We start from the raw sequence: 27070 nt of genomic DNA on the forward strand, positions 1-27070 counted from the left end.
AGGATAGTTTTAGGCAGAATAACAAGGAGATTGCATAAATTTAAAAGCTCCTGCACAAAAATCAATACAGCTATAAGTAAAATATACTCTATGAATGGAGGTGATGGGGTGGATGGGAACATTAGCATTCAGTGTAAGAGTCCACCACTAAAGGATTGTTGTTACTGCTGTTCAGTCGTTTTTCAGTTGTGTCTGATTCTACGTGATCCATCTGGAGTTTTCTTGTAAAGATACTGGCATGATTTGCCATTTCCTTCTCTAGCTCATTTAATAGATAAGGAAACTGAGTAAAAAAGGGTTAAGTATGCCCATGGTCATGCAGCTAGTAAGCGTCTGAGGCCAGATTTGAGCTGAGGAAGATGAGTCTTCCTAACTCCAAGTTCAGCATTCTACCCATTGCATCACCTAGCTGCCCAAAATTACAGAATCAGATTTTGAAGAGCCCTTAGTAACCATCTAATTCAACCTCCTAAACTTACAGATGAAGAAACTGTGGCCTAATGGAATTAAATGACTTGAACAAGGTTACAAAAATCGCAGTTCAAATTCTGAGAACTGATACGAATCTATAAGATCAAGAGCCATCCTCCAATCCAGCAGTAGAGGGGCACAGATTGTGAGACAAAGATCAGGATATGAATCCTGGTTCTGCTTATCTGGATCTAATCCTGGGTGAGTCATTTAACATTTCTAAGCCTTGATTTCATCTTAAGTAAAATAAAGAGGTTGGACTAAAGGAAAAAGCTTTAATCTATGATTTTGTTGACAATTTATTTTAAAATAAATCCAAGTTATAGCAGTCTAAAAATTGCTTAATATCAGTAGTAACCAAAGAAATATAAATTTTAAATTTTTTCAAGGAAGATCTCATACCATCAAATTGGCTAAGATGAAAATTCAATGCTATCAAAGTTATGAGAAATAAAGTCCATTAATACAAAAGTGGCAGTTAGAAAAAATTTGTTAATAAAGAGAACTTACTAAGGATTCATGCTCTTTGTCTTGGAGGAAATATACAGAATTTATATATAAATGTATAATATGTAAAATATACACAGCACTTATACTAAAAAAGAAATTAATTTCAGCAAGAGGAAAGTCAGTAATTTTGAAAATTAGTAACAAAATGTTTTTAAGAGTTGTCTAATTATAGAATGAAACATGGAATATGACAAGTTAACTATTACATCATATAAAACAACAATAAAAATTCATAGCCATTTAGGAAGAACCTGACGAAGTGATACAGGGTGAAGAATGCAGAGGCGAAAGAAAAATATGCACAACATATACGAGAATATAAATAAAGTCCACACTACAAGGTAATCAAACTCAGATATATATGACTGCAGATTTAGACTTTGAAGGGACCCTTAGAAGTTCTGAGGGGTTAACTGTCTGGGTTCAGGTAAGTTCAGGATTCTACTCCAAATCCTTCTAACTCCAAATTCAACACCCTTTTAATTACTAGGAAGTTATAGGTTGCCAGAGAGAATGCCTAGAGTCTAAATGAATGGGTTCTGTGGGAGGGTAAAATGTTTGCTTCAAAAGAGTATATGACTCTCATGAGGGCAGGGATTGATTTTTAGTTTTTGCCTTTCACTGTATCCCCAGCATTTAAGACAGATTGACTAAACATACTCTTGACTCCTGTACCAGGTAAATGTGTGTACAATCACTCTGAAGGGCAGAAATATTTAATCAATTAAATATAACAAAGATGTTTTCCACATAACAAAAAGAAAATTTTCTAAAAACAAAACACTAAAATGATTGTGCATCACAACTGTCACTCTTAATAAAGGTAATTTACCCAATTAAATGAAATATAATTTTTTCTTACAATATATGTTTATAAAGTAATCTTTTCAGATGAAGTACACAACTAAAATTTTATAGAACTACTTAAATCAAATACATTTTACAATTAAAATATGCTATAATTTAATCCTATAATTTCTAATATTTCAATTTTCTTAATAACAAAAAAGAATCTAAAAACGAAATGTGACTTTAGGAATTTGCCATGCCAATAAATTATTATTCTCAACTTAACACAAAAATACATTATATGTGTACATTTTGTGTCACTGAAATTTTCATTATGTTTGATATGAATCTGCAAGAAATTTCCAAAATAAGAGTTAAAAGTGAAATGCACAGCTATATCTCAATTAGAAACCACACACACACACACACACACACACACACACACACACACACACACACACACTACAAACTATACAGACTTCTACAGCAAGTTACATATGAACAAATTAAACAATTTTGATGAACAGTTTACTGAGTGAAGTTTACTGAAGAAACCAAAATAAACATCCTCCCATTAAATTAAATTTAACAGTACTGAAAAACTGGGTATGACATATAACTTAATTTTCTTATTTATAATTTAGGTGAAAAATTTCACCATGAAATAGTGTTTTTTTAGAAATGGAGATGACTTATGAAATGCAAACTAATATTCAACATAACTCCTATTTCAGATAATTTCCCCTTTTCTAAAATTATGAATATGCATACCCTATTGTTTTGAGGCAACAACCTTAAAAAAAGAATCCTAAGACAAATTTTATGCCAAAAGTAATAACTTCCTATAAAAAATTTATTTTAAATGAGAAAAATCTCTAATGATTTCCCCCACCCCAAGATATTTACTCAATTCCAAAAGGATCAAGACAATCTCTTCAGTTGTTCCTTAATACAACAAGATGTATTTCTTCTCTTTATCTTCAAGATATCTGATCATCTTTAATGTTCTGGGAGGATGGGAAAAATTCCACATTAAAAATAATATAATTCATAGTCTTAAAAAGGTATCAAAGCACAAAGAGGAAAAAACCCATAAGCAGAAACAGGTAACCTTAGCACAATGTCTTGCATACAGCAGGTGCTTAATAAATGCTTATTGACAAAGCTAACCTATTAAATTCATCTCACTTAAATGAAGGTTATGTTAAAACATGTATGTATGTGTTTTAAACACATACACATACCATACCCTCTGTCATTTCAAAATTATTAAATAATACTGCCTGCTGCTTTTGAAGTACATTCATAAGAGCTCATTCATTCACATTTATCAGAATATTTACTGCGGATAGCATCGTTATAATAACCTAAACTATCCATTATGTACCTTTGGCCGAAGGTTTATTAACTTCCTACAAAGTCATTTTATTTTAAGGAAAATTAGAAATTTTATTTAAGGGAAAGATAAGCATATCTACAGATGACACCAAAAAATTACAAGTTATCACTCACAGCATACTGAAACTATACGAAAACATTACTCTCTGAAAACTGTAATTACTCCAACAAAACTGAACTTTAATTACATGACTATTTTTCCAGCTTGTTCTTCACTATGCTCTCCAAAATACTATTATAGCATAAAAATTCTTCAAGATAGTTTAATTCTGTACCTTTACATAACATGCTAAAAAAAAAATGCACAGCAATAAAACTTTAATAAAAAGTAAAATTAGTCTAATTATTAATCTTCAAACCAGAGAGCTAACAAAGCATTAGGTCACCATTTCTCATTCACTGATTTGAAACAACCCAAGAATGTTTCCAATTACTTCAAAGGTGTGTCCAAAGTTCCTCAAATTCTTATATCAAAATTAAATTATATAACTTGAAATACAAACATATTTCTAGCATTTTTGTGCAGCAGAATTTTACTTAACAGTACTAAGTTGTCATAACTTCAAAACAGAAACCATTTTATTTAAATACTGACCAGGCACAGAACTCTATATGATTTTTTTGTTTTTATTCTAAATGCTCTTCCACCCAGAAAATACTTACTCGTTTCAAGAACTGCTTTCCAAGATAAGTGGTAGCCATACTGGTTAAATTACTTTGGTTGCCTACTTTGCATCTTATATACCCATATAAGTTGGCACCTTGTAGAACCACACCCATGGTGACCACTGCCTAGAAAAGGGAGAAAAACCATTTGATAGTCTTGTCAAATAATGTTAAAATGAAAACAAACCTTACCTTTACCACATGATTACAAGTGGGCTGCTCACAAAACAGAAGGTTACCCAAGAGATGATGGTAAAAGGAATGAGTTTATCATGTGAAAAATTAAGTTACACACTTATGTGTCCCGACGTTACTCTCTGTGTAAACAACTTTTCAAGTGTTTCCAGAGATAACTATACTTTACAACTAAATGAACAAATTAATATGAGGATTGCACAGGTAAGCCACTGCTTTGTTTTCAGTAGTTTATAACAATGAGATTCAGTAAAAATGTATTTGAATCCAAGGTTCTCCGATACCCTTTCTTGAAAATTTCCTTAAGTATTATCTTCCTCTATTAGAATGTAAGCTCTTTAAATGGAGAGAACAGTCTTACTTTTTCTCAGTACCTTGAATGCTTAGCTCAAAAGTTGGCACACAGTAGGCACTTCATAAATGTTTGTGTACTCGTAATATTCAATACATTGCAGTTAAGAGCTGACTGATGGGTACGACTAGATAGCTTAAGAAATTAGACTACTAAAAGGCAGAATAGTTTTTGTTTTATTTAGAGTGGATTAATTAGTTATTTCAAGGCTATTTCTTTTTTTTTTAATTATTATTTTATTTTCCCCCAGGTACATGCAATTTTTAATATTCAGTTTTAAAACTTTAAGTATCAAATTCAATCCCTTCCTTCCTCCCTACTCCCACCCCACCCACCACTGAGAAGGCAAACTAGATATATATTATGTATGTGTGGTCATGCAAAATATTTCCATAATATTCATGCTGTGAAGGAAAACAAAGACCAAAACAACAAAAGTCAAGAAAAAGAAAGTTTAAAAAGCATGTTTCAATCTGAATTCAGACACTGCCAGTTCTTTCTTCTGGAGATGGACATTTCTCATTATAAATCCTTCAGAGTTATCTTAGATCATTGTACTGCCAAGAATAGATAAGTCATTTACAGATGATCATCTTACAATATTGCTTTTGTAATAACTTTGTACATAGTACATTTCACTTTGCATCACCTCATGTAAGTCTTTCCAGGTTTTTTTGAGAGCATCTTGCTGATCGTTTCTCATAGTACAATAGTATTCCATATCACATACCACAACTTGTTTAGCCATTACCCAGTTGATGGGCATCCCCTAAATTTCCAATGCTTTGCCACCAGAAAAAAGCTGCTATAAATATTTTTTTACATGTAGGTCCTTTTCTTTTTTTGGGGATACAGACCTAGTAGTGGTATTGCTAGGTCAAAGGGTATATAAGGTTTTATACCAATTTGGGCATAGTTCCAAATTGTTTTACAGAATGGTTTAATCAGTTCACAACTCCACCAACAGTATCATTTTCCCCACATTCCCTCCAACATTTCCCAATTTCCTTTTCTGTTCTATTAACCAATCTAATAGGCATGATTATAAACCTCAGAACTGTTTTAATTTGCACTTCTCTATTCAATAGTGAGTTAGAACATTTTTTAATATGGCTATAGACAGCTTTGATTAATTCATCTGAAAATGGTTTATAACTTTTATCACTTATCAACTGGAAAATGGTTCTTTTTATAAATTTGACTCAGTTCTCTATGTGTTTGAGGAATGAGTCTTTTATCAGAGAAACTTGTTTCAAAAATATTTTTCACAGTTATTATTACTATTTCCCTCCATCCTATTCCCCCCCATTTATTCTATTCTCTCTTTCCTGTCCCTCCTATTGCTTCTGACTACTACTTCCCCAATCGGCTCTTCCTCTATGACCATCATCCCTTTCTCTCATCCTCTTCCATTCTACTTTCCTGCAGGATAAGATAGATTTCTATACCCAATTGAGTGTGTGTGTTATTCCCTCTTTGAGCCAATTCTGATGAAAGTAAGGTTCACTCTCTCCCCCTAACCTCCCCACACTTCCCCTCCACAGTATAAGGTTTTTCTTGTCTCTTTTAGGTGAAGTAATTTATCCCTCTACCTCTCGCTTTCCCTTTCTCCCAGTACATTTCACTTTCATCCCTTAATTTTATTTTTTAAGATGTCATCCTTTCATTTTCAACTGACACCTATATGCCCTCTATGTGTATGTACCACACACACACACACACACACACACACACACACACACACACACACTCCTGCTAACTACTCTAATAATGAGAGAGTTCTTAAGAGTTGCAAGTATCATTTTCCCACGTAGGGATGTAAACAATTTTAACCTTAAGTCCCTTGTGATTTTCCTGTTTATCTTTTGATGTTTCTCTTGAGTCTTGTATTTCAAAGTCAAATTTTCTACTCAGTTTTGGTTTTTCATCAGGAATGCTTGAAAGTCTTCTATTTCATTGAATGTCCATTTATTTTCCCTGAAGGATTATATTACTTCTCTGGGTAGGTGATTCTTGGTTGTAACCCTAGCTCTTTTGCCCTCCAGAATATCATATTTCAAGCCCTCCAATCTGTTAATGTAGAAGCTGCTAAATCTTGTATTATCTTGACTGTGGCTCCATGTTATTTGAATTGTTTCCTTCTGGATGCTTGCAATATTTTCTCCTTGATTTAGGAGCTCTGGAATTTGCCTATAATATTCCTGGGACTTTTCCTTTTGGGATCTTTTTCAGGAGGTGATCAGTGGATTCTTTCCATTTTAATTTTACCCTCTGGTTCTAGAATATCAGAGCAGTTTTCCTTGGTATTTTCCTGAAAGATAACATCCAGGCTCCTTTTTCTGATCATGGCTTTCAGGTAGTCCAATAATTTTTAAATTATCTCTCCTGGATCTGTTTTTCAGGTCATTTGCTTTTTCAATGAGATATTTCACATTTTCTTCTATTTTTTCATTCTTTTGTCTTTGCTTTACTGTTTCTTGATTTCTTACAAAGTCATGAGCTTCCATTTACTCCATTCTAATTTTTAAGAAGCTATTTTCCTCAGTGAGCCTTTGGACCTCCTTTTCCATTTGGCCAAGTCTACTTTTTAAGTTCTCTTTAGGGATTTTTGTATCTATTTACCATTTGGTCTATTCTCCTTTTTAAGGTGTTATTTTCTTCAGTATTTTTTGGGTCTCCTATACCAGGCTGTTAACTCTTTTTTTCAAGATTTTCTTGCATCACTCTCATCATCACCTCTACCTCTCTTTCTTGATTTTTAAAATCCTTTTTGAGTTCTTTCCTGGCCTGAGACCAACTCATATTTTTCTTGGAGGCTTTAGATGTAGGACGTTTGATTTTGCTGTCTTCTTCTGGGTATGTATTTTCGTCTTCATCACCATAGTAACTTTCTGTGGTCAGAATTTTTTCCTGTTGTTTGCTCATTTTTCCCAGCTTTACTATTTGACTTTTTAACTCTTTGTTAAAGTAGGGCTCTGCTTTCAAGGTGGAGGGCACACTGTCCCAAGCTTCAGGGGTTTTGTGCAGCTGTTTTCAGAGATACTTCCAGGGACCTATAAATGTTCAGTTCTACCAAGGTGGTATAACCTAAAGAGAGGTGTGTTTCCTACTTTCCTGGCCTGTGCTCTGGTCTGTGAGTGACCACAACCACTTTTCTGCCTTGGAACTGCCAGGAGGGTTCCAGTTCCACTGCAGCCACAAGCTCTGGTGTGCTAGAGCTCCTCTTCGCCCTGGGAGTGTCACCCAGGACCCCAAAGTCTTGCTCCCAGTTTCAGCAAATTTCCCAGAGGCCTGCTCCTAGTTTGCTGGCACCTGGTCTGTGCTGGCACAGCCTGTGCTAGACTGCACTCCTCTCTCACCCTGGTACAAAAGACTTTTTCTCCCAATCTTCTAAGTTGTCTTGGGATGGGATATTTTTTTTCCACTCAGTGTTTTTGTAGGTTCTGCTGCTCTAGAATTTGTTTAGAGTCATTACTTAAAGGGATTTGGAGGAGTATGGGAGAGAGCTCAGGGGAGTCTCTGACTTTGCTCCACCATCTTGTCTCCACCCTCCTCCAAGGGTAATACTTTCAAGCCCACACAACAACTAGCTACTTAACAACCTGGGGCTTGTAATGCATACCCTCTCTCTTTAACCAATACAAGGCAATACAAGGTAGTAGAGGTATGGGGGTTCTGATTTAATAAAGTTAAATGTCCTTCAAATAAGTAGTTAAATGAATTTCTCTGGGAATATTAACATCTGTGGAAAGAAAAAGACAACTGGCAAGTGATGTGTTTCCTTAGTAGAGTGTAAACATCTTGATGGTAGAGATTTCTGTCTTTGTTTCACCAGCACCTAGCATCATGCCTTGCCTAAAGTATGAATTTAAAAAATGCTTGTTGAATGAATTAACTTAGAGCTCAACAGAAAATCTGAATGAATTAACTTAAAAACTCTGTATGCCCTGGAACCAGAGGGCAAAATAGGCATGGAAAGAATCCACTGAACATCTCAGCAGAGATCCCGAAACAAAAACCCCAAAGAACATTACAGCCAAGTTTCAGAACTACCAGGTTAAGAAAAAAATATTGCAAGTGGTTGGAAAGAAACAATTTAAATATCAAGGAGCCACAATCAGGATCACACTGGATTTGACGGGTCCAACATTAAAGGATTGGAGGTCATGGAACATGATATTCCAGAGGGCAAAAGAGCTAGGACAACCAAGAGTCACTGACCTGGCAAAATTAAGCATCAAGCGGAAAAATGGTCAGTCAATGAAACAGAAGGATTTTGAGCCTTCATAAAGAGAAGACCAAAACTAAACCAAAAATCTGACCTCCAATATCAAGACCCAAGAACAGCATAAATAATAAAAAGAAAAAAAACTCACAAGGGATTCAATAGAATTAAACTGTTGACATCTATACATGGGAAAATGATATTTGTAACTCCTAAAAATCGTATCACTAACAGTATAGGCAGAAAGAATAAACATAGAGGGTATGGGGATAAGGTGTATCTGAGGAAATGACAAAAAATAAGGGATGAGAAAGAGAAGTAGAATGGGGCAAACTTTGTCTCACACGAAGAGGTGTGGAAGAACTATTACACTGGAGGGGAAGATGGGAGGTGGAGTAATGGACATTGCTTGAATCTTACATTCACTAGTACTGGCTCAAAGAGAGAATAACATACACAATCAGATGAATACAGAAATCTATCTTACCTTACAGGGAAGTAGGAGGGCAGGAGATTAAATAAAGCAGGAATGGGGAGTGGGGACTAACAGAAGGGATGACAGAAGCAAAACACGGGTGATGTGGGAAAAGGTGAAAGGACAGAGGACAAATATGAGGAAGAATAGGATGGAAGGAAATACAGAGGTAGTAATCATAATGGTGAATGTGAATGGGATGAACTCTCCCATAAAATGAAAGTAGACAAAAAGAGTGGATCAAAAACCAGTATCCTCCAATGTTACTTAAAAGAAACACATCTGAGAGACACACACAGAGTAATGGAAACTTATTAAAGACTTGTATGAACTGATGCAAAATGAAATGATCAAGACTAGGAAAAAACTGTACAAAATATCAGCAACATCATGTGATAAATTATGAATGACTCTTTTTCTCAGTAACATATTGATCTAAGACAAATACAAAGGCCTCACAAAGAAAAATGCTGTCCATAACTAGATAAAGAAATGGTGAATTCTGAATGCAGATCAAAGCATGCTGTTTTCACTTACTTTATTCTTTGTTTTTTTTAATTTAGATCTGTTTCTTCTTCTACAACTATGATGAATATGGAAATATGTTTTACATGACAGCACATGTATAAATTATTAGAAGAAGAGTGGGGAGGGATGAAGAAAAATTTAGAAGTAAAAAAATGAATGATATAAATGTTCTGGATTTGTAATTGTGGGGAAAAAATAAAACACTATTTAAAAAAAGCATATACATATAATATACAAAAATATATATATATATATATATATATATATATACGTATCCATGTGAAAAAAAAGAGAAAAAATCCCCAGAACAGGGATTTTCAAGTGAATTCTATCAAATATTTCAAGCACAATCAATTCCAATACCAAACAAACTACAAGGAAAAATGGGCAAAAAAGGATTCCTACAAAATTCTTTATAGGAAACAAATATGGTACTGATACCTAAAGCAGAAAGAACAACGAGAGGAACTAAGACCAATTTCCCTAATAAATATTGATGCAAAAATTTTAAATAAAATACTAGCAAGGAGATTATAGCAATATATATAGCAATATATCACAAAGATCAAACACTATAACCATGTGGAATTTATACCAGGAATTCAGAGCTAGTTCAATATTAGGAAAACTGTCAGCATAATTTACCATTATCAACAACAAAAACAACAAAAATCATGATTATCTCCACATATGGAAAAAAGCTTTTGACAAATTACAACACGCGTTCCTATTAAACATGCTGGAAAGCATAAGAATAATGGAGCTTTCCTTAAAATAATAAATAATATCTATTTAAAACCATTAACAAGCATTTTCTTTGGAGGAGATAAGGTCCTCCCTGATAAGATGAAAAGTGAAGGAAAAAATGTCCATTATCACCACTATTATTCAGTACTGTACTAGAAATGCTAGATACAACAATAAACGAAGAAAAAGGAAACAGAATAGGCAATGAGGAAACAAAACTATCATTCTTTGAAGATGGAATGCTTAGAGAATCTTACAGATAAACTATAAAACTAGTGGAAATAATTAACAACTTCTGAAAAGTTGCAGGATAGATAATAAACCCCACATAAATCATAAATTCCATATATTGTCAACTAAGTCTAGCAGGAAGAGATAAAAAGAGAAATTCCATTTAAAATAACTGTAGTGTTCCACTTCCAGAAGCCAATATGGCAAAGTAAGAAGTAAGTCACTCTCACCCTCCCTTATTGACCTCTGAAAGTCCACAAAATATGGCCCCAGGGAAAACCCTGGAACAGCTGAACCAGCAGACGAGTGCAGTAGTCTTGTAGCCCAGGAAGCTGTGGGGATTAACAGGAAAGGCTCCTCATGCTCTGAGGGAAGGGGAGCAGTACAGGATGGCAGGTGTCTCAACAAGCCAGAGGTAAGCCCCATCTCAATAAACCAGGGAGATCCTATGTCCCAGGATGGTGGAGCAGGTAAGCACCAACATCAGAACTTCCCAGCCCCGTTCTGAACACCTCAGCATAGGCAGGGGAACTAATATTTGCCAGCTCAGGAAAACTACCATGTGTGCTGAAGTTCTCCAGCAGTCAAATCTCCCCAATGCTTCAGCACAACTCCAGGAAGTACAACTCCAGGTGGCACAGTTCCAAGCTGGCATACATACTCCAGTAGTCAAACATTCAAGGGCAAGGCCAGGTGAGCAAGAACCAAACATTCGAGTTTGGCCTGGGGAAACAGGCATCCCCCAAGGGCCAGACTCAGCACCAGGTAAGCTGTCAGACCCCTATAGCCTCCAGCTGCAAGCTGAGGCCCCAGCACACAAAGCCAGTGACTAGGTCTCAGGTTCCTAGCACAAGAAGCTTGGGTCAGTGCCTCCTGTACTCCAGCAGGAAAGATCAACTCTAAAAGCCAAGAATTAGGCAAACACCATGAACAAAAAGCAGAAATGGACAATGACCAGAGATTCTTATTATGGGGACAGTGACGATCAAAACACAAACTCAGAAGAAGACAACACTGACAACATATCCACATCTGAAATCTCAAAGGGGAATATGAATTGGTCTCAAGCCTAAAAAGCCTTCTTGGAAGAGCTCAAGAAGGATTTGAAAAGTCAAATAAGATAGGCAGAAGAAAAACTGAGAAAACAAATGAGAGGTATACGAGAGAGCTTGAAAAAGGAAAGATAAAAATTGTCTGTAGAAAAGAAGTCCTTAAAAAGTGTAACTGGCCAAAAGGAAAAGGAGGTACAAAATCTAATAGAAGAAAACAATTTGTTAAATACTAAACTTGGGCAAGTGAAAGCTAATGACTCTATGAGATATCAAAAATCAGTAAACCAGAAACAAAAGAACGAAAAAACAGAGAAAAACATAATGTACCTCATTGGTAAAACAACTGACGTGGAAAACAGATCCAGGAGAGACAATTTAATGATGGAGTTTTGGGGATGTTTTTGGAGACAATCAGGGTTAAGTGACTTGCCCAAGATCACACAGCTAATAAATGTCTGAGACTGGATTTGAACTCAGATCCTTCTGACTACATGGCTAGTACTCTATCCACTGCACCAACTAGCTGCCCCTGGAGAGACAATTTAAAAATTATTGGTCTACCTGAAAACCATGATGAGAAAATAAGCCTGGACAGCATTTTTTAGGAAATCATGAAAGAAAACTGCCCAGAGGTCCTAGAACCAGAAAGTAAAATAGTTATCAAAAGAATACACCAATCACCTCCTGAAAGAGATTCCAAATTGAAAATGCTGAGGAATATTGTAGCCAAATTTCAAAATTACCAGGTCAAAGAGAAAATACTGCAAATAGTCAGAAAGAAATAATTTTTATGGAACCACAGTCAGAATTACCCAGGACCTTGCAGTTTCTACATTAAGAGACTGAAGGGCATGGAATGATATTCCACAAGGCAAAGGAGCTTGGATTACAACCAAGCATCAACCACCCAGGGAAATTAAGCATAATTTTTCAGGAGAGGAGATGGACATTCAACGAAACAGAGGATCTTCCAACTCTTCTTGATGAAAAGCAGAAAATCTGATCTTCAAATACAAGACTTGAGAGAGGTATAAAAAGGTAGACAGGAAAGAAAAAAAACATGTTATTAATGAGGGCAAACTGTTTACATCCCTACAAGGAAAGATGACACATAACTCCTGAGAACTGTATTGTTATCACACCATTTAAAAGGGGTATACATAGACAGAACGTGTGGGTATAAGGACTTTGATGTGATGCTAAAAAATTGAATTAAGTGGGAGAAGAGGAAAGTAAGAGGCAAACAAAGATAAATTACATAACATAAAAACCTATTATAGTAGAGGGAAAGAAAGGAGGGAAATGAGCATTATTTTAACTTTACTCTCATCAGATTTGGCTCAAAGAAGGAATAACATAATCAGTTCGGTATAGAAATCTAACTTACCCTGTAGGAAGTAGGAGGGGAAAGGGGAAAGAGTAGGGAGGGACTGGATAGAAGGGAGGGAAAAAATAGGCAGGGTAAAGGGGAAGAAAAAAGGAGGACACTGATAGAAGGGAGGGCAGACTGAGGGAGGCAGTGGTCAAAAGCAAAACTAGTGAGAAGGGAAAGGGAGAAAAGAGAGAGAAAAGCATAAATGGGGAGAAAATAGGATGGAGAGAAAGACACAGATAGTAATCATAACTGTGAATGTGATGAACTCTCCCATAAAATGGCAGTGGATAGCCGAGTGGATTAAGAACTATAATCTTACAATATGCTGTTTACAAGAAACACATTTGAAGCAGAGGAATATACACACTGTAAAGTAAAAGGCTGAAGCAGAATATATTATGCTTCAACTGAAGTAAAAAAGCAGGGGTAGCAATCCTGATCTCAGACAAAGCAAAAGCAAAAATAGATCTAATTAAAAGAGATAAGGAAGGAAACTACACCTTGCTAAAAGGTGCTACAGATAAAATTGTGCACATTCTTTGATCCAGCAATACCACTTCTAGGTCCGTATCCCAAAAAGATCATAAAAACAGGAAAATATTGTACAATTGTCTTCTTGAGACTTGATTGGCTGAGGAGACTAACTCAAGTTGCTGACGTGATTTCTTTGTTGCCTGAATTCAAAAGATCAGGAGAAGCACCTGCTCCCTCTCTAGAGACTTCTGACTATGGACCAACAGTATGATTAACACAGAGAAGACTGACCCAACATGGCATTCTCATTGAATATTCTTGTTATGCTATAAATATCCCTGCTATGTCTGTATGTCTCATTTCATTCAAATATCAGCCCTAAACTCCCAGGGATCTGGCCTAAGCCAGGCAAGTCTTGGCCACAACAGATGGCAATCATGACCTCAGATAACTCAAGAATAAAAAAAGAGACATGGTTAAGAGAGAGATTCAGAGAAACTACATTATGATTTGGTGCCTTAGCATTAAAAATTATAGCAATATTTTATATATATTTAAACATAGACATACACACACACACACACACACACACTGAATTGTACTGTACTTGGAGAAAAGCTAGCTGAATCAAAAGTTCAGTTGAGACACTGACATGTCCCTCTAATGAGTCAATAATTTGGTGAATATTGTCATCTAATTACCAAAGTATGCAAATAATCAAACAACCTGCCATAGTGTATAGTGGAAGAACTTCCAATGTAGAAATTCCCTCCTTAGTATACCAGGGTAACAGAGCTGCCTTCAATAAGAAATTCAAGGCAAGATACCATGCTTAATTCATTACAATGAAACTAATTCATCTGTTTACTAGAACAGATTATGTCACTGGTTTGTTGAATTAAAGAAGTGATGGGCAAAAGAGTCCTAGTGGGCTGTCTGAAACACAAAGAGGTTAAATGACTTACCTAGGGGAATATAATTTGTGAGGTTCTGAGGCAGAATCTAAACCTAGCTCTTCCTGATTCTAAGCCTAAACACTCCTGCCCAAGTCATTACCTTTAATTAACAGAAAAAAGGCTAAAACAATTCTGTATACTGAGAATCTGTATACTGGGAGGTGAGAAAAGCCCTTTGATTGCTTATTTTCAACAAGAATAGGGCTATAAGGTGGGGAATGGTAAAAAACCTCCTTATTTAAATAACTACACAGAAGGCAGAAGCTTTCTTGTTCAAAATGTGAATCACTAAATTAGTACTTACCAACCATTTCAGTTTGAAGGAGAAGAGAGCACTAAAGGCAAATATCACCCACATAATTGGACAGGTAATTAATCCTAACCAAAAAATTCGTGACTCAGCTTCTGAAGAGGTCCTTTTCTCTTGCTTCAATTCCTAAGAAAGAACTTGAATTCAATAGTGTATTCTGTGTCATTTATTACCAACAAGTCCAGAACTTAATAAGAAGCACCATAACTAAACATGCAAACACATACACAAAGACATTCAGAATGTAACCTAGGGATCTATTGCTACAGTAAGATCGTTTGGGAAGGTCCTAGGTGAAAGTTGTACAAAGTACAACATGATATACTTTGCTTTTCGAACTCATATCTCTTTAGCCTCAATTCTTCTCAAACCCTTGACATTTTTATCCTCAGAAAAGAGGGAGTCATGCCAAAATACCAGAGTAATGCTGAACTGAGATCAACAAGAAATTACAGGTAGAGTATCAAGAATAATTTACTATAATGTAGCCAATTCATCAATTTACTAGAACAGGATATGCCTTTTTTTGTGAATTAAAAAAATTATTGGTTAAACAATCTAAGAGGTTTTACAAATTCATCCCCGCCAGATCACAGGCTTCAGCAAGTGATTTTGGGTTACCTATTAAGTATCTGTTGTTTTTAATGTTATATAGTTCACCTGTAAAATAATCTTAAAGCTTTTAACCAAAGCTTAAGAGCTCAAAGCTCTTAACCAAATGACAAAAATAATAATAGAAGTTTACCTTTCGAGACTCAAACACCCAGTGACTCTTTCCATCATCATCTATATGGTTCCACCACCGCAAGCCAACCATGAGCCTGCCTGTTATATTCTGGTAAAACAAATAAAATAAAATAAAAAATATATAAACCACTAACAAACACTTCAAACCTCAACAAAAATACTCAATAGATGTTCACTTTCACTTCCTTCATATCCATTAGCAAAGAAAATAAACAGCCAAAAGTTAATGGATCATATAGGGCAACAGCAGGAAAAATATAAGTAGGCAATATAAAAAAAGAGTAAGAATTTCCACAATCAACAATTCCTTCTTTGTTCTCTCTTGAACACTTTCACCCATTTTCTATTCTTCTCTTTTATCTCTAATACCCTTATTGTTCTGTTGACTCAACCTCTTCTCACCCCTGGCTTCCTTCCCTTCCTTATCTCCTTCCTTATCTGTTTCTATTTTATGTCACAGGGGCACCTTAACCCCCCACCACTCACACTGAAAATAGATTTACAGGGACATTCAGGGCATTCTAATGTATCCAAATTTGATTCCCTAAGACATAGAGTGTACATTCTAAAACAGCTATACTAAACCCAGTTTCCATAACAACTCTTACTTATGTTAACACCAACAGCCCCCTCCTAACACATAGGCATACACATATAATGGCTCCCTTCTTAGACAACTAATAACCTAGTCATCTTATTCTACCTTTACCATACTGACTTTTTGCACATGGTGGTGCTCTAGACTTATGTATTTCTCTACTATGCATATGCTCAGTTTTTCAATGAGCAGTAACAATTCAATTTGGCAAATATTTCTTAAATGCCTACCATGTAAAAAACACTGTACTAGGCAGTGGGCATACAAAAAAAAAAAAAGGCCCTTGCCCTTAAGAAGTTTATATTCATTCTCCTGCCAGGAGAGGGAAGCAAGAGGAAATACAACAAAAACACAGGTTAAATGTAATACAAATGAAAGGAGCAAAGAGATCACATTGTCTAGAAATATTTGAGGATGAAGGGAACACTAATAAAAAGGGAAATAATGGAGGTCTTTGCAAAGGGTTGTTGTGATAAAATGAGATAATATTTGTAAAAAGCTTTGCAAATTTTCAAGTATTATATGACAGCTAGCTATGATGATGATAAAGCACCTGAGATACTTTGAATACAAAGAAACTCAAAGGAGCATGGATGAGGAGGGAGTGCATTACAGGCATGAGGGAAAGCTCATACAAATGCAGAGGCAGAAGAAATAATAATAGATAGGATTTATGTGGGGCTTTAAGATTTACAAAGCTTTTTGAACATTTTATCTCATATTATACAGGTAGAGTTCAAGTAACAGCTGGTATTCAGATCACAGATTGCATAAAGTGACAAGTAATGAGAAATCGGGCAGGAAGGGTACATAGGAGCCATACTGTGGAGGGCCCTAAAGGCCAGGCTAAAGAATTTGTATTTTATCCTGGAAACAATAAGGAGTAAGGAAAAGTTTGTGAGCAGAGGATGTTTAATCCTGTACACTAGAATATTATTCTAGAAGCTTTGTGGAAGCTTGATTGAAGAAGGGTACAGCTGACAGGTTAACAAATGAGGAGGTTACCACAATAAATCAATGAACAGTAAAGAGACTCAGATCAAGAGGATGGAAGTATAGAGAACACCTGATAAATGATTAGTTGTAATATTAAGGGGGAGAATACAGTAAAAGATAACTCTGAAGTTTCAAACCTGAGTGACAAAGAGGGCAGATTCCCCTTGACAAAAACAGACAATCAGGGAATGGGATAGGATCCAGTATGGAAAGACACTGAACCTAGGTGTAGACATACTGAGCTGAAGGTACTAGTGCAATATTTAGATAAAGGTATCCATCATGGAGCTGAAAATGTGGAATTAGAGAAGAGAAAATAGGTAGGGCTATATATATATAAATCTGGAATTCATCTACATAAAAATAATTGCTCCTATAAGTATATTCAAGGTCACAAATGAATAGCACTATGTTGACAAGAGAAGATAGTCCATGACAAATCATTGTTAGTCAAGCCAACTAAGGGGGACTACAGAACATAGTATTATAGATTGAGAGCTGGAAGGTATCTCAAAGGTCATCTAGTCCAATTCTCCTCCTTTTACGGGTAACAAAACTGAAGCCCTGGAAGGGTTGATGATTTGTGTTAATGGATGATAATTTATTAAAGAAGACTAAGAAGGGAAGGGCAGCCAGGAAGGAGAATCAAGAGAAAGAACAATGTCACAAACGTCAAGGAAGGAAGTAACACTTAGGAGAGACCAATGTTGTTCACGTTCTGTCGTTTCAGTTGTGTCTGACACTTCATGAACCCCATATGGGGTTTTCTTGGCAAAGACACTCAGTGCCTTACCATTTCTTTCTCCAGCTCATTTTATGGATGAGGAGACTGATACAAACAGGGTTAACTGACTGGCCTAGGGTTACAACTACTAAGAGTTTCAGGCCAGATTTGAACTCAACAAGATGAGTCTTCCTAATTCCAGGCTCAGCACTCTATCCACTATGCCACAGAGCTGCCCTAGGACAGAATACTAAACAATGTCAAATGTCACAGAAACTTTCAGAGACCAAGCAGAATATGAATTCTAATTTCAAAGTTAGGGAGCTAGAAACCAGAATGCAAGGGACTTAGAAATGAGTGGATAGTGAGGCAGCATTAGGAGTGAAAGGGAAGTTATAACTTCAGGGCATGTCAAGCAAGTTTGTAAACATCAGTCAGGAAGGAGTCAGTAGATAGGAGACTGGAAATGAGAGAGGGAGGTGAGTTGGCAGCAGAAGAGCTAGCAATAGTAAAATAGATACTACATTTAGAATTAGAAGACCTCAGGACGAAGTTGTGAGAGAAAGAATAGGTCAGACGTAAGCAGAATAAGAAGGAAACTGTGTTGGTGATTTGAAGGTGTTGGAACTAGTATAGGCTAAAAAGGCTGAATCTGGGAAAGAGAAATTTGGAGAAACTCAGGATTGTTGAAGTAGAATAATCTTTAGATCTAGATACTCTTCCTGATCTCAAGTTGCAATTCTGTGAAAGATGGATGAAAGAGGAGCAGATTCAAGTAAGATTTTTAAAGGATTAAAGTACAATAAAGAAGGATCTGAACAGCAAGACTATGGAAAAGACAGTAGCTGGTAATCAAGGCAAGAAAAGGTAAGTGAAACAATTAAAAGGTAAGGCAAATCAACAGAGTAGAGCAAAACAAAACAAACAAAATGGATTTTGATGAAAGGGGAGACGGGGCTTAGCCACGGAGTTGCTGAGAGATGTTGCTAAGTTATTAAGATGTGACAACTGGTTGTAAAAGTTTTAAGATGGTGCATAGGGTTAAGGTGTAAACACCAATAAATTAGACAAAAATAGAAGGCTGGGCCTGGAAGTGAAGCCTGGGACTTCCACTAGCGTGTGAGAGGAGTGGAGTCAGAGATGAGACCCTGAGGCTGAATTCCAGATCAGACAAGATGGCTGGGCTGCCCAGCAGGATTATTAAGGAAACCCAGCGTTTCCTGGCAGAACCAGTTCCTGGGATAAAGGCAGAACCAGATGAAAGCAATACACGTTATTTTCATGTAGTCACTGCAGGCCCTGAGGACTCCCCCTCTGTGGGAGTGACTTTTAAACTTGAACTATTTCTTCCAGAAGAATACCCAATGGCAGTTCTTAAAGTACATTTCATGACCAAAATTTATCACTCTAATGTAAACAAGTTGGGAAGAATATGTTTAGATATTTTGATAGATAAATGATCTCCAGCATTGCAGATGAGTACAGTGCTGCTCTAAATCCAAGCTTTGTTAAGTGCTCCCAGTCCAGATGATCCATTAGCAAATGATGTGGCTGAGCAGTAGAAGACCAATAAAGCCCAAGTCATACAAACAGTCAGAGCATGGACTAGGGTATATGCCACGAATAATATTTAAATTCAATCTCAACATCCATCACTTCTCCTGTTCTGTGAAGACCTCTTCCTTTTTTTGTTTGCATTTAATGGACTCAGAAACATTACAGAATAAAAACCCAGACCATCTTCAATCCTTTGGTGATTAAATGCACATTAGCAAATCTCTCTTGTTCTGCTTCACTGATATAACACATAAGCAGAAGTTAGAACTATCATCTGGATTGTTGTGAAATTGTTTAAAAGTAATGGCACAAAGAACTGGATATGGAGGGAACATCTGTCAATCGAGGAATGGCTGAAGAAGTTGTGGTATATGAATGTAATGGAATACTATTGTGCTGTAAGAAATGATGAACAGGATGATTTCAGAGAGGCCTGGAAAGACTTGAATGAACTGATGCTGAGTGAAAAGAGCAGAACCAGAAGAACATTACACACAGTAACAGTAGCAGTGCATGAGGACTATTTCTGATAGACTTAGCCCTTCACAGCAACTGCAAGGACCTAAAACATTCTCAAAGGACTCTTGAGACAAAATGCCATCCATATCCATAGAAAGAATTATGAAATTGGATCTCAGAATGAAGCAGATTATTTTCTCTTGTGTTATGTTTTGTTTTGTTTTTTCTCATGGTTTCTCCCATTCATTTTAATTCTTCTATGAAACACAACTAAGGTGAAAATGGATCTCAGGGAGAGAGGAGGGGACAGGGGAGAAAATTTAAGACTTATGGAAGTGATTATTGAAAACTGAAAACAAATAAACTAATTAAAAAAATAAAGATATCTAAAGAAAAAAAAGCAGTGGTACAGTAACAGCACTGTGAATGAAAGTAATTATCTGTTAGCTGCAGGGGTCCCCACTTTTTATGGTGATGCTAATTGCACAGGTTAAAGCAGTTAATCAAGTTGTACTTTAGAATATGCCCTCTAGCCAATCTAACTCCTTAGATGCTGGAGATGGACAAGCTTGATTGTCTGAACAAAAATGGGAACATTAAACTTCACAGCCCTCACAAATATCCTAATTCTGCTGTGAAGTGTAGAAACCTCCCTTCAAGAAAAACTTGTGACAAAAAGCTTGTATGGCTCATCTGGAAACTTCTACAGATCTTGTGTTTTACTAAAATATTTTTTGTTATTCTAAAAAAAAAACCAAGGCTGAAAATTTCAGCCAGTGTGAGGTAAAATGGTACAGCAGCTACCACTGTCTATGCAACAATTATATTTCTGTGATAGTCAAGTGACTTAAATGCGTTACATGTAAAGGCTGGTCTCAATTTAGGAAAGAGAAGGGAGTGAAGGAACACGTTTCCAAACTTCAGGTGAAGGATAATAAGGTCTTATAGGAAATAGAAGCAAAGATTTAGTTGGAAAAAAGGCATCTGAACTAGAGGTAAGGACATTAGGATGATGGAAACTGAAAATTTTACATAAAGAACACAGGGAAGAAAAATGAAAACGATATACAATTAGAGCTTCAAAATAGATTAGAGGTTCTTCCTAAGGAGAGGGAAAGCTGAATGCTCTGAAAGTAGACTATCTTCCAAAGAATGATACAGTAGAGTCATAAAAACTATCAAGTGAAAGAACATGCAAGAAGGATCAAGAAGCAGAGAAAATCAGTAGCAGTTGATGATTCCTGACTCAGTATGTTGACCTAACAACAAGAGAGTTCTGTTAACTTCCCAGAACATATATATATATAAGACATAATAAAAACTTACAAGATTTACCAAAACAAAACTCCCCTCTTTTTAGTAATTCACACAGGACACATAATACTGTCAGAAAGAGCCTAAAAAGTATTGACAGAGCTTTCCCCCAAGATGGTGCCAAAGGCAAAGAAGGAAGCCATTGTCCCTGCCAAGATAAAATCCACCCATTGTCCCGGCCAAGACAGAATCCAAATCCAAGGCCTTGAAGGCCAAGAAGGCAGTGTTGAAGGGTGTCTAAGATCGTAACATTCCCCACCTTCTGGTAATCCAAGACTCTAAGCCTTCGGAGACAGCCCAAATATCCTCAGAAAAGGTATGATTTTTAAAAAAAAACTCGTAGTAGTACTTTCTGTTATACAAAGAAACAGAAATAAAGCTGGGATCCATGATTTAGGGAATGACTGAGCAAATTATGGCAAATACATGTAACAAAATATTATTACACCATAAGAAATTACAAATAGAAAATGATTCAGAGAAGGTTCAGGAGAATTGTATCGAATGATAAAGAATGAAGTGAGAAGCAGGAAAACAAGATGACAACATAACAGCCAAGATGGCAGAGTAAAAACAAATAGTATGACTGAACTTTCCTATACAAAGATCTAGAAAACATACCAGAACCAGTCCTAACTGGGTAATCCAAGAAAAAAAAAAGATCGCATACTTTGAGTGATTCTTTCACTTGAAGTCAGTCTAGTAAGTCAGAGAGGTCTGTGGATACTGGGGACAGAGTCTAGCTAAAAAGCAGCCCCCACAAAGCATTCCAACACAGGGAATGAATGAGAACATGCCCAAGGTGCATGAGGATAAGCTGAGTCCCCAGATCCGGAACATGTGCTCTCTAACCTCATGGAAGGAACAGGAAACAGATAGGTCCTAATTGGGTAGCTCTGTTACTCACTGCTATCTCACAGATTCAGTGAAGGCTGAGAGGGCTGCTATCTTGGTATGGCAGTCCAAGACAAGGTTCATTCCCTACTGCCTACAAACATGCCCATGTCTTCCCTCTCCGGAAAAAAAAAAAAACACAACAAAAAAAACTTGCCTGATTCTTCCATCCCTGCTAACCATCCCCCTATATCTCTTCTGCTCTTTGTGACCCAACTCCTTGAAAAGGTCTTACACAATAGGTGCTTCTACATTTTCTACTCTCACTCACTTCTTAACCCCTTATTTGGGTTTTGACCTCATTCCATTAAAACTATTCTCTCCAAAATTACCAGGGATCTCCTAATTGCTAAATCAAATAGCCTTTTTTCAGTCCTCATTCTTCTTGAGCTCTCTGCAGACTCTGACACCTCCCCCTTGATGTTCTCTTGTCTCTAGTTTTTTGGAACATCACTCTCTCCTGGTAATCTCATTAGGTCTCATGAAAATAATTTCTTTCTCTATGTTGATGATTCTCAAATCTACCTATCCTGCCCTAGCTGCTGACTTCTAATCTCACATCTCCAACTGCCTTTCAGATACTCCAAACTGTCCAGTAAGCATCTTAAATTTAACATATCTAAAATGGAACTCATTGTCTTTCTCCTTAGATCCATCCATTTCAAACTTCTTTGTTAGTGCAGAAGGAAAAATAAATAGGGCCCAGGTCAGAGCTTTGTGGAATGGCCAGAATTGTTGGGTGTGATTTAGAAGAGGATCCAGCAAATATGATCAAGTAGTCATACAAGACTAAATAAGAATAAGACACTCACATTCTAAGATAAGGAGATGATATGGATGATAAGGAGATGTCTCCTCAGAACTCTATCATCATTAGGAATCTAATTAGGGAGTGTAGTAAGTCTAATTAGCAAGTGACTGCATTAAGTTTAGATCTTAAAAGAAGAACAGAAAAAGACGCCTACAGGAGAGACAAAGTGCGTTGGGAGGGGAGGGAGAAGGATAGGCAAAATTATCTCACATAATCGGGGTACACAAGTGGAAGACTAAAAAAAAAAAAAAAGAATCAGTGAGAATCACTGAACCTCACTTTCATAAGCTTATGTTACAAGGGTTTTATTTTACTTTCTTTTTCAATTGAGATGTGTGGAGAGGAAGGAAGGTGAAAGCCACTCAGAACAAGCACATTCATCTATTCTCTCCATTTTATATTTGTATTTATACTAATCCTCCCAAAGGTGCCTGCTCTTTCCTCCATCTATTCAAATTCTAGGCATCCTTTATGTCCCCACTCAAATCCCAAATCCTCCTTAAACTCTTCACAACTGTCCCCATCTACCTAGGTCCTTAATAAGTCCAATGGAGGCAGTTATTCACCTGGTTCTGGCATCAGAGACTTGGGCTCAAATTTCATCTTTAATTCTTACTTCCTGCGCCTCTGTGACCTTGACCAAATCACCCGATATCTCTAAACCTCAGTTTCTTCACCTATAAAATGAGGGGATTGAACTAGATAACTCCTAACATCCTTTCCAGAGTAAGATCTATGAATTATGAACTGTCTGAATCATTCAACTAGCATTTATATCCCACCTTGTATTGTTTTGAAGCATGCATGTCTTCTACCTGCAACTAGATTGTAAGGCATGGGCCATCTTATATTCCTAAGCCCCCTAAGACATCTAGCAGAGTGTCTCACAATATAGTAGGTGCTTAAAAAGATCTGCTGACTGATATTAGGGCCTTCTGGACTCTATAACTATTTCCTCAAATCACCAACAGCAACAAAAACAACTGAAATAATCAGACTGATTCTGTGTCTTTTTAACTGATCCTATTTACAGTTAATTGACTTTGTCCTGTAACTAAATCAAAATTCTTTGTCTTTGAACTTGGTTCAGAAATTCAGCTGTCCTATAATGAGTTTAGAAATCCAGTTCTCCTGTTAATCATTATTCTATTCTTGTGTCACGGAAATCTATAACCCTTGAAGGAGGCAGGTGGACACAAGGGAATCTGGTCTGGTGTCTTTATACCACCAAGCTGAATGGTATATAATCAATAACAACACAATCAAGGATGTCTGATATGTTATCCCAAGAAGTCTGAGCTGCAGATGCAGCTAAACTCAAAAAAATGAACATGTCTTAGTCACAAGAGGGAGAAGTCCCCCAAACAATAAAAGAAAATTGTCCCCCTCATTTGGGGTCTAGACTTCATTGAGGAAGCTGAGATTCTATTTATTAGTAAATATGTGCTTTACTAATAAACTGATCATGCTTAGAACTTAGTGTCTCAGTTTATCTATAGTCTACAGTTACACAGAAAACAAGTTAATGGTGCTAAATATGGGTTTTTTTCCGTGTCTGAAACAACCAGAAATACCTAGAAGCAGGAAATGAGGTCTGTATCTCCAAGGAAAATTACTATTTTATTTTTTAAGGCTAGGAAGTGACTCATGGTACCAAATATAAAAGGCAGCATTCACCTAACTAATTCAGTCATGGAATACTTTGGGGCTCAAAATATATTGATGAGATCCATAAATTCTAATGTGGAAGACCTAGAAGGGTTGGGGGAAATTTTGGAACAAAAAATAGGAAATCATGTCTACTGTTATATCAAGAAACATTAACTATTTTAGATGGAAAAACTATCATTCTGGAACATCACGTTCCCATGGAAAAATCTGAGAATCACAGCTATAAGAGCAATGTTCTACTTTGTCTCTGCTTTTTGGTATCATTTTTTTTGGTATCATTTAACACGAAAGAACAACTTTAGTAATTAATCCCTGCTAAAAATATCTACAAAGTCTCACACTGTATTCATTTTGGCAATATTTATAATAAAACTAGCAAGTCTCACGTCCCTTGATATTTTAAAACAATCCTGCTTTATCAAGATGAAATGAACTCTGAAACTCATACCTCTTCAGTATTCCCAGCCCCTCAGGATACTCATCCCTCTGACTGGAAAGGGTGGAGAGTAGATAATGGAGAGCTCCTCCGAGATCTTCCACCATTTAAAGAAGGCACCTATAGAATTCACCTCATCATTTTCCATTGAGCTACTTTCCTGGACTTCATGATCACCTAAAACTCATCATTCTGCAAGATGAAATCAACTCTGAAACTCTCACTTCTTCAGATCATTTCCCACAGTGGGTACAGGATTTCAGCATGCCAGGTAACCTCCTTCTCCTTCCTCCCCAACATTTTCAGCTTGTCCCTTTGAGAATGTAAGTTCCTCAAGGACAGGATCTGTCTTATGCCTTTCTTTGTGTCCCCAGTGCTTAGTATGTTATCTGACCAGCCCTTAATATTTAGATTGATTAAAGGTTGAATATTTAAAAGTAAAGCATACCTTTACTGTCCAAAAGTCACACGATAATAACAAGATAATTGTCACCATACAGGCAATAAAGCTGCTGCTTAGTAATTCACACAGAAGATAGACAATTATTGCACCAATTCGAAAGAATAAATGGAAAAATGATGCCACCGGGTGTCTGTAAATAAAAGTATAATGCAAAGACTATAATTACATTGCTCTGTAAAGTCAGATGAAAAAGAACATTCTAAAATTTAAAACAGAAGTAATTATTTCAATCATTAAAAAGAGCAACATGATATAATTTTTTGGGCTCAAACTAGCTAGCTTCTGTTTCAACAAAAAATTCAACAAACATTTATTTTGAAATAGAGTGAGGATGTCTTCTTTCAGCAGTATCTCAATATATGGGATAGATCTATGATTTCATTGATATGAGGAGTTCTCAATTAAGGAACTACCAATGCACATGAGCAATTGTTCTGCAAATTACAATCTTAAAGGAGATGTCTAGGGCAGTGGTCTCCAAAATGGAGTTAAGACCTGACTGTGTGATCAACATTTAATTTGGAATGTGGAAAGACAGATCATATCCTCTGACTCTCACTGAAAAAGTCAATCATCATGGAGCTTGTCTCTAACATACTCTGAACCATCCTAAACCCTCTGTTGTGCAAGCTCCCAATCTTCTCCAGTCAGAGCTAGATGTTGATTTCCCAGGGCAGCTGCTTCCAAACTTCCCTGTTACTAGTGAGGACTCCATTATCCTCTCAGATACCCAGGTTCTCATATCCTCAATGTCATTTTAAATTCTTCTTTTTCCTTTATCCCATATCCATATATCACTCAGCTGCCAAATCTTATTTTACTTCTACATTTCTCACATTTATCCCCTTCTCTCTATTTACATTATCATCATCCTAGCTTAGATCTCCATCACCTCTCACCAGGTTTACTGTCAATAGCTTTCCTCTTTTAAAAATAAATTTATTATTTCTTTATTTTGCATACTTAAAAAAATCTCAGTTATAATTTTCTCCCTCCTGCCGTTCCTCCACCCACCAGGAAGGCAAGAAATGTGGTATCAATTATACTTGTGAAATCATGAAAAACAATTTCATATTAGTCATGCTGCAGAAAAAATGGCAAGTGAGAAAGTTGTTTCAGTCTTTACTCAGACTTCATCAGTTCTGTCTTTGGAGGTCAATAGTATTTTTCAACATGAGTCCTTTGGAATTGTCTTGAATCGCTGTATCGATCAAGGTTGTCAAGACTTTCACAGTTGATGATCATTACAACATTGCTATTACTGTGTACAATGTTCACCTGGTTCCACTTACTTCCCTTTTATAAGTTCATATATGTCATCCTAGGTTTTTCTGAAATCATCCTGCTCATAATTTGTTATACCTGTTCAGGGAATTCTTTTCCTCCACAAAAAAGGAGCTGCTATAAATATTTGTGGTTTTGTGTGTATATACATACATATTTACCTATTTCCTTTTCCTTTCATCTCTTTGGGATACAGACTTGACAGTACATGCCAACAGCCTTCTAATTGTTCTCACTATCTCCAATCTCTTTCCTCCCCTCTCCATCACTGATAACAACGGCCAAACTGATTTTCCTCAACTACATGTCCGACCATAAATAAATGCCAGAACCTTCCTTTATTGGTTCTAGCATCAAATGTT

The 27070-nt window shown here is 36.4% G+C and overlaps 1 protein-coding gene and 1 pseudogene across 9 annotated transcripts in view; one reads left to right on the top strand and one right to left on the bottom strand.

Annotated features, from left to right (window-relative positions):
- TVP23C (trans-golgi network vesicle protein 23 homolog C) overlaps positions 1 to 27070 on the bottom strand; it is a 128974-nt gene that overhangs the window by 90838 nt on the left and 11066 nt on the right. For 4 of the 9 annotated variants that reach the window (XM_072640940.1, XM_072640944.1, XM_072640943.1 and 1 more), the window contains exons 3-7: positions 25410 to 25554; positions 15500 to 15589; positions 14749 to 14880; positions 3832 to 3960; positions 2282 to 2777 (exon numbers count right to left, since the gene is read on the bottom strand). In XM_072640940.1, coding sequence (XP_072497041.1) covers positions 2751 to 2777; positions 3832 to 3960; positions 14749 to 14880; positions 15500 to 15589; positions 25410 to 25554 — 523 coding nt within the window. In that variant the 3' untranslated portion in view covers positions 2282 to 2750. Of the gene's footprint in view, positions 1 to 2281; positions 2778 to 3831; positions 3961 to 14748; positions 14881 to 15499; positions 15590 to 24973; positions 24996 to 25409; positions 25555 to 27070 lie in introns of those variants that run through there. The other 5 variants (XM_072640942.1, XM_072640946.1, XM_072640947.1 and 2 more) reach the window with 3 other exon arrangements.
- LOC140525499 (ubiquitin-conjugating enzyme E2 N-like) lies at positions 18995 to 19548 on the top strand (annotated as a pseudogene).

This window comes from Notamacropus eugenii, chromosome 2 (genome assembly GCF_028372415.1).
Source record: "Notamacropus eugenii isolate mMacEug1 chromosome 2, mMacEug1.pri_v2, whole genome shotgun sequence".
Lineage (NCBI taxonomy): Eukaryota > Metazoa > Chordata > Mammalia > Diprotodontia > Macropodidae > Notamacropus > Notamacropus eugenii.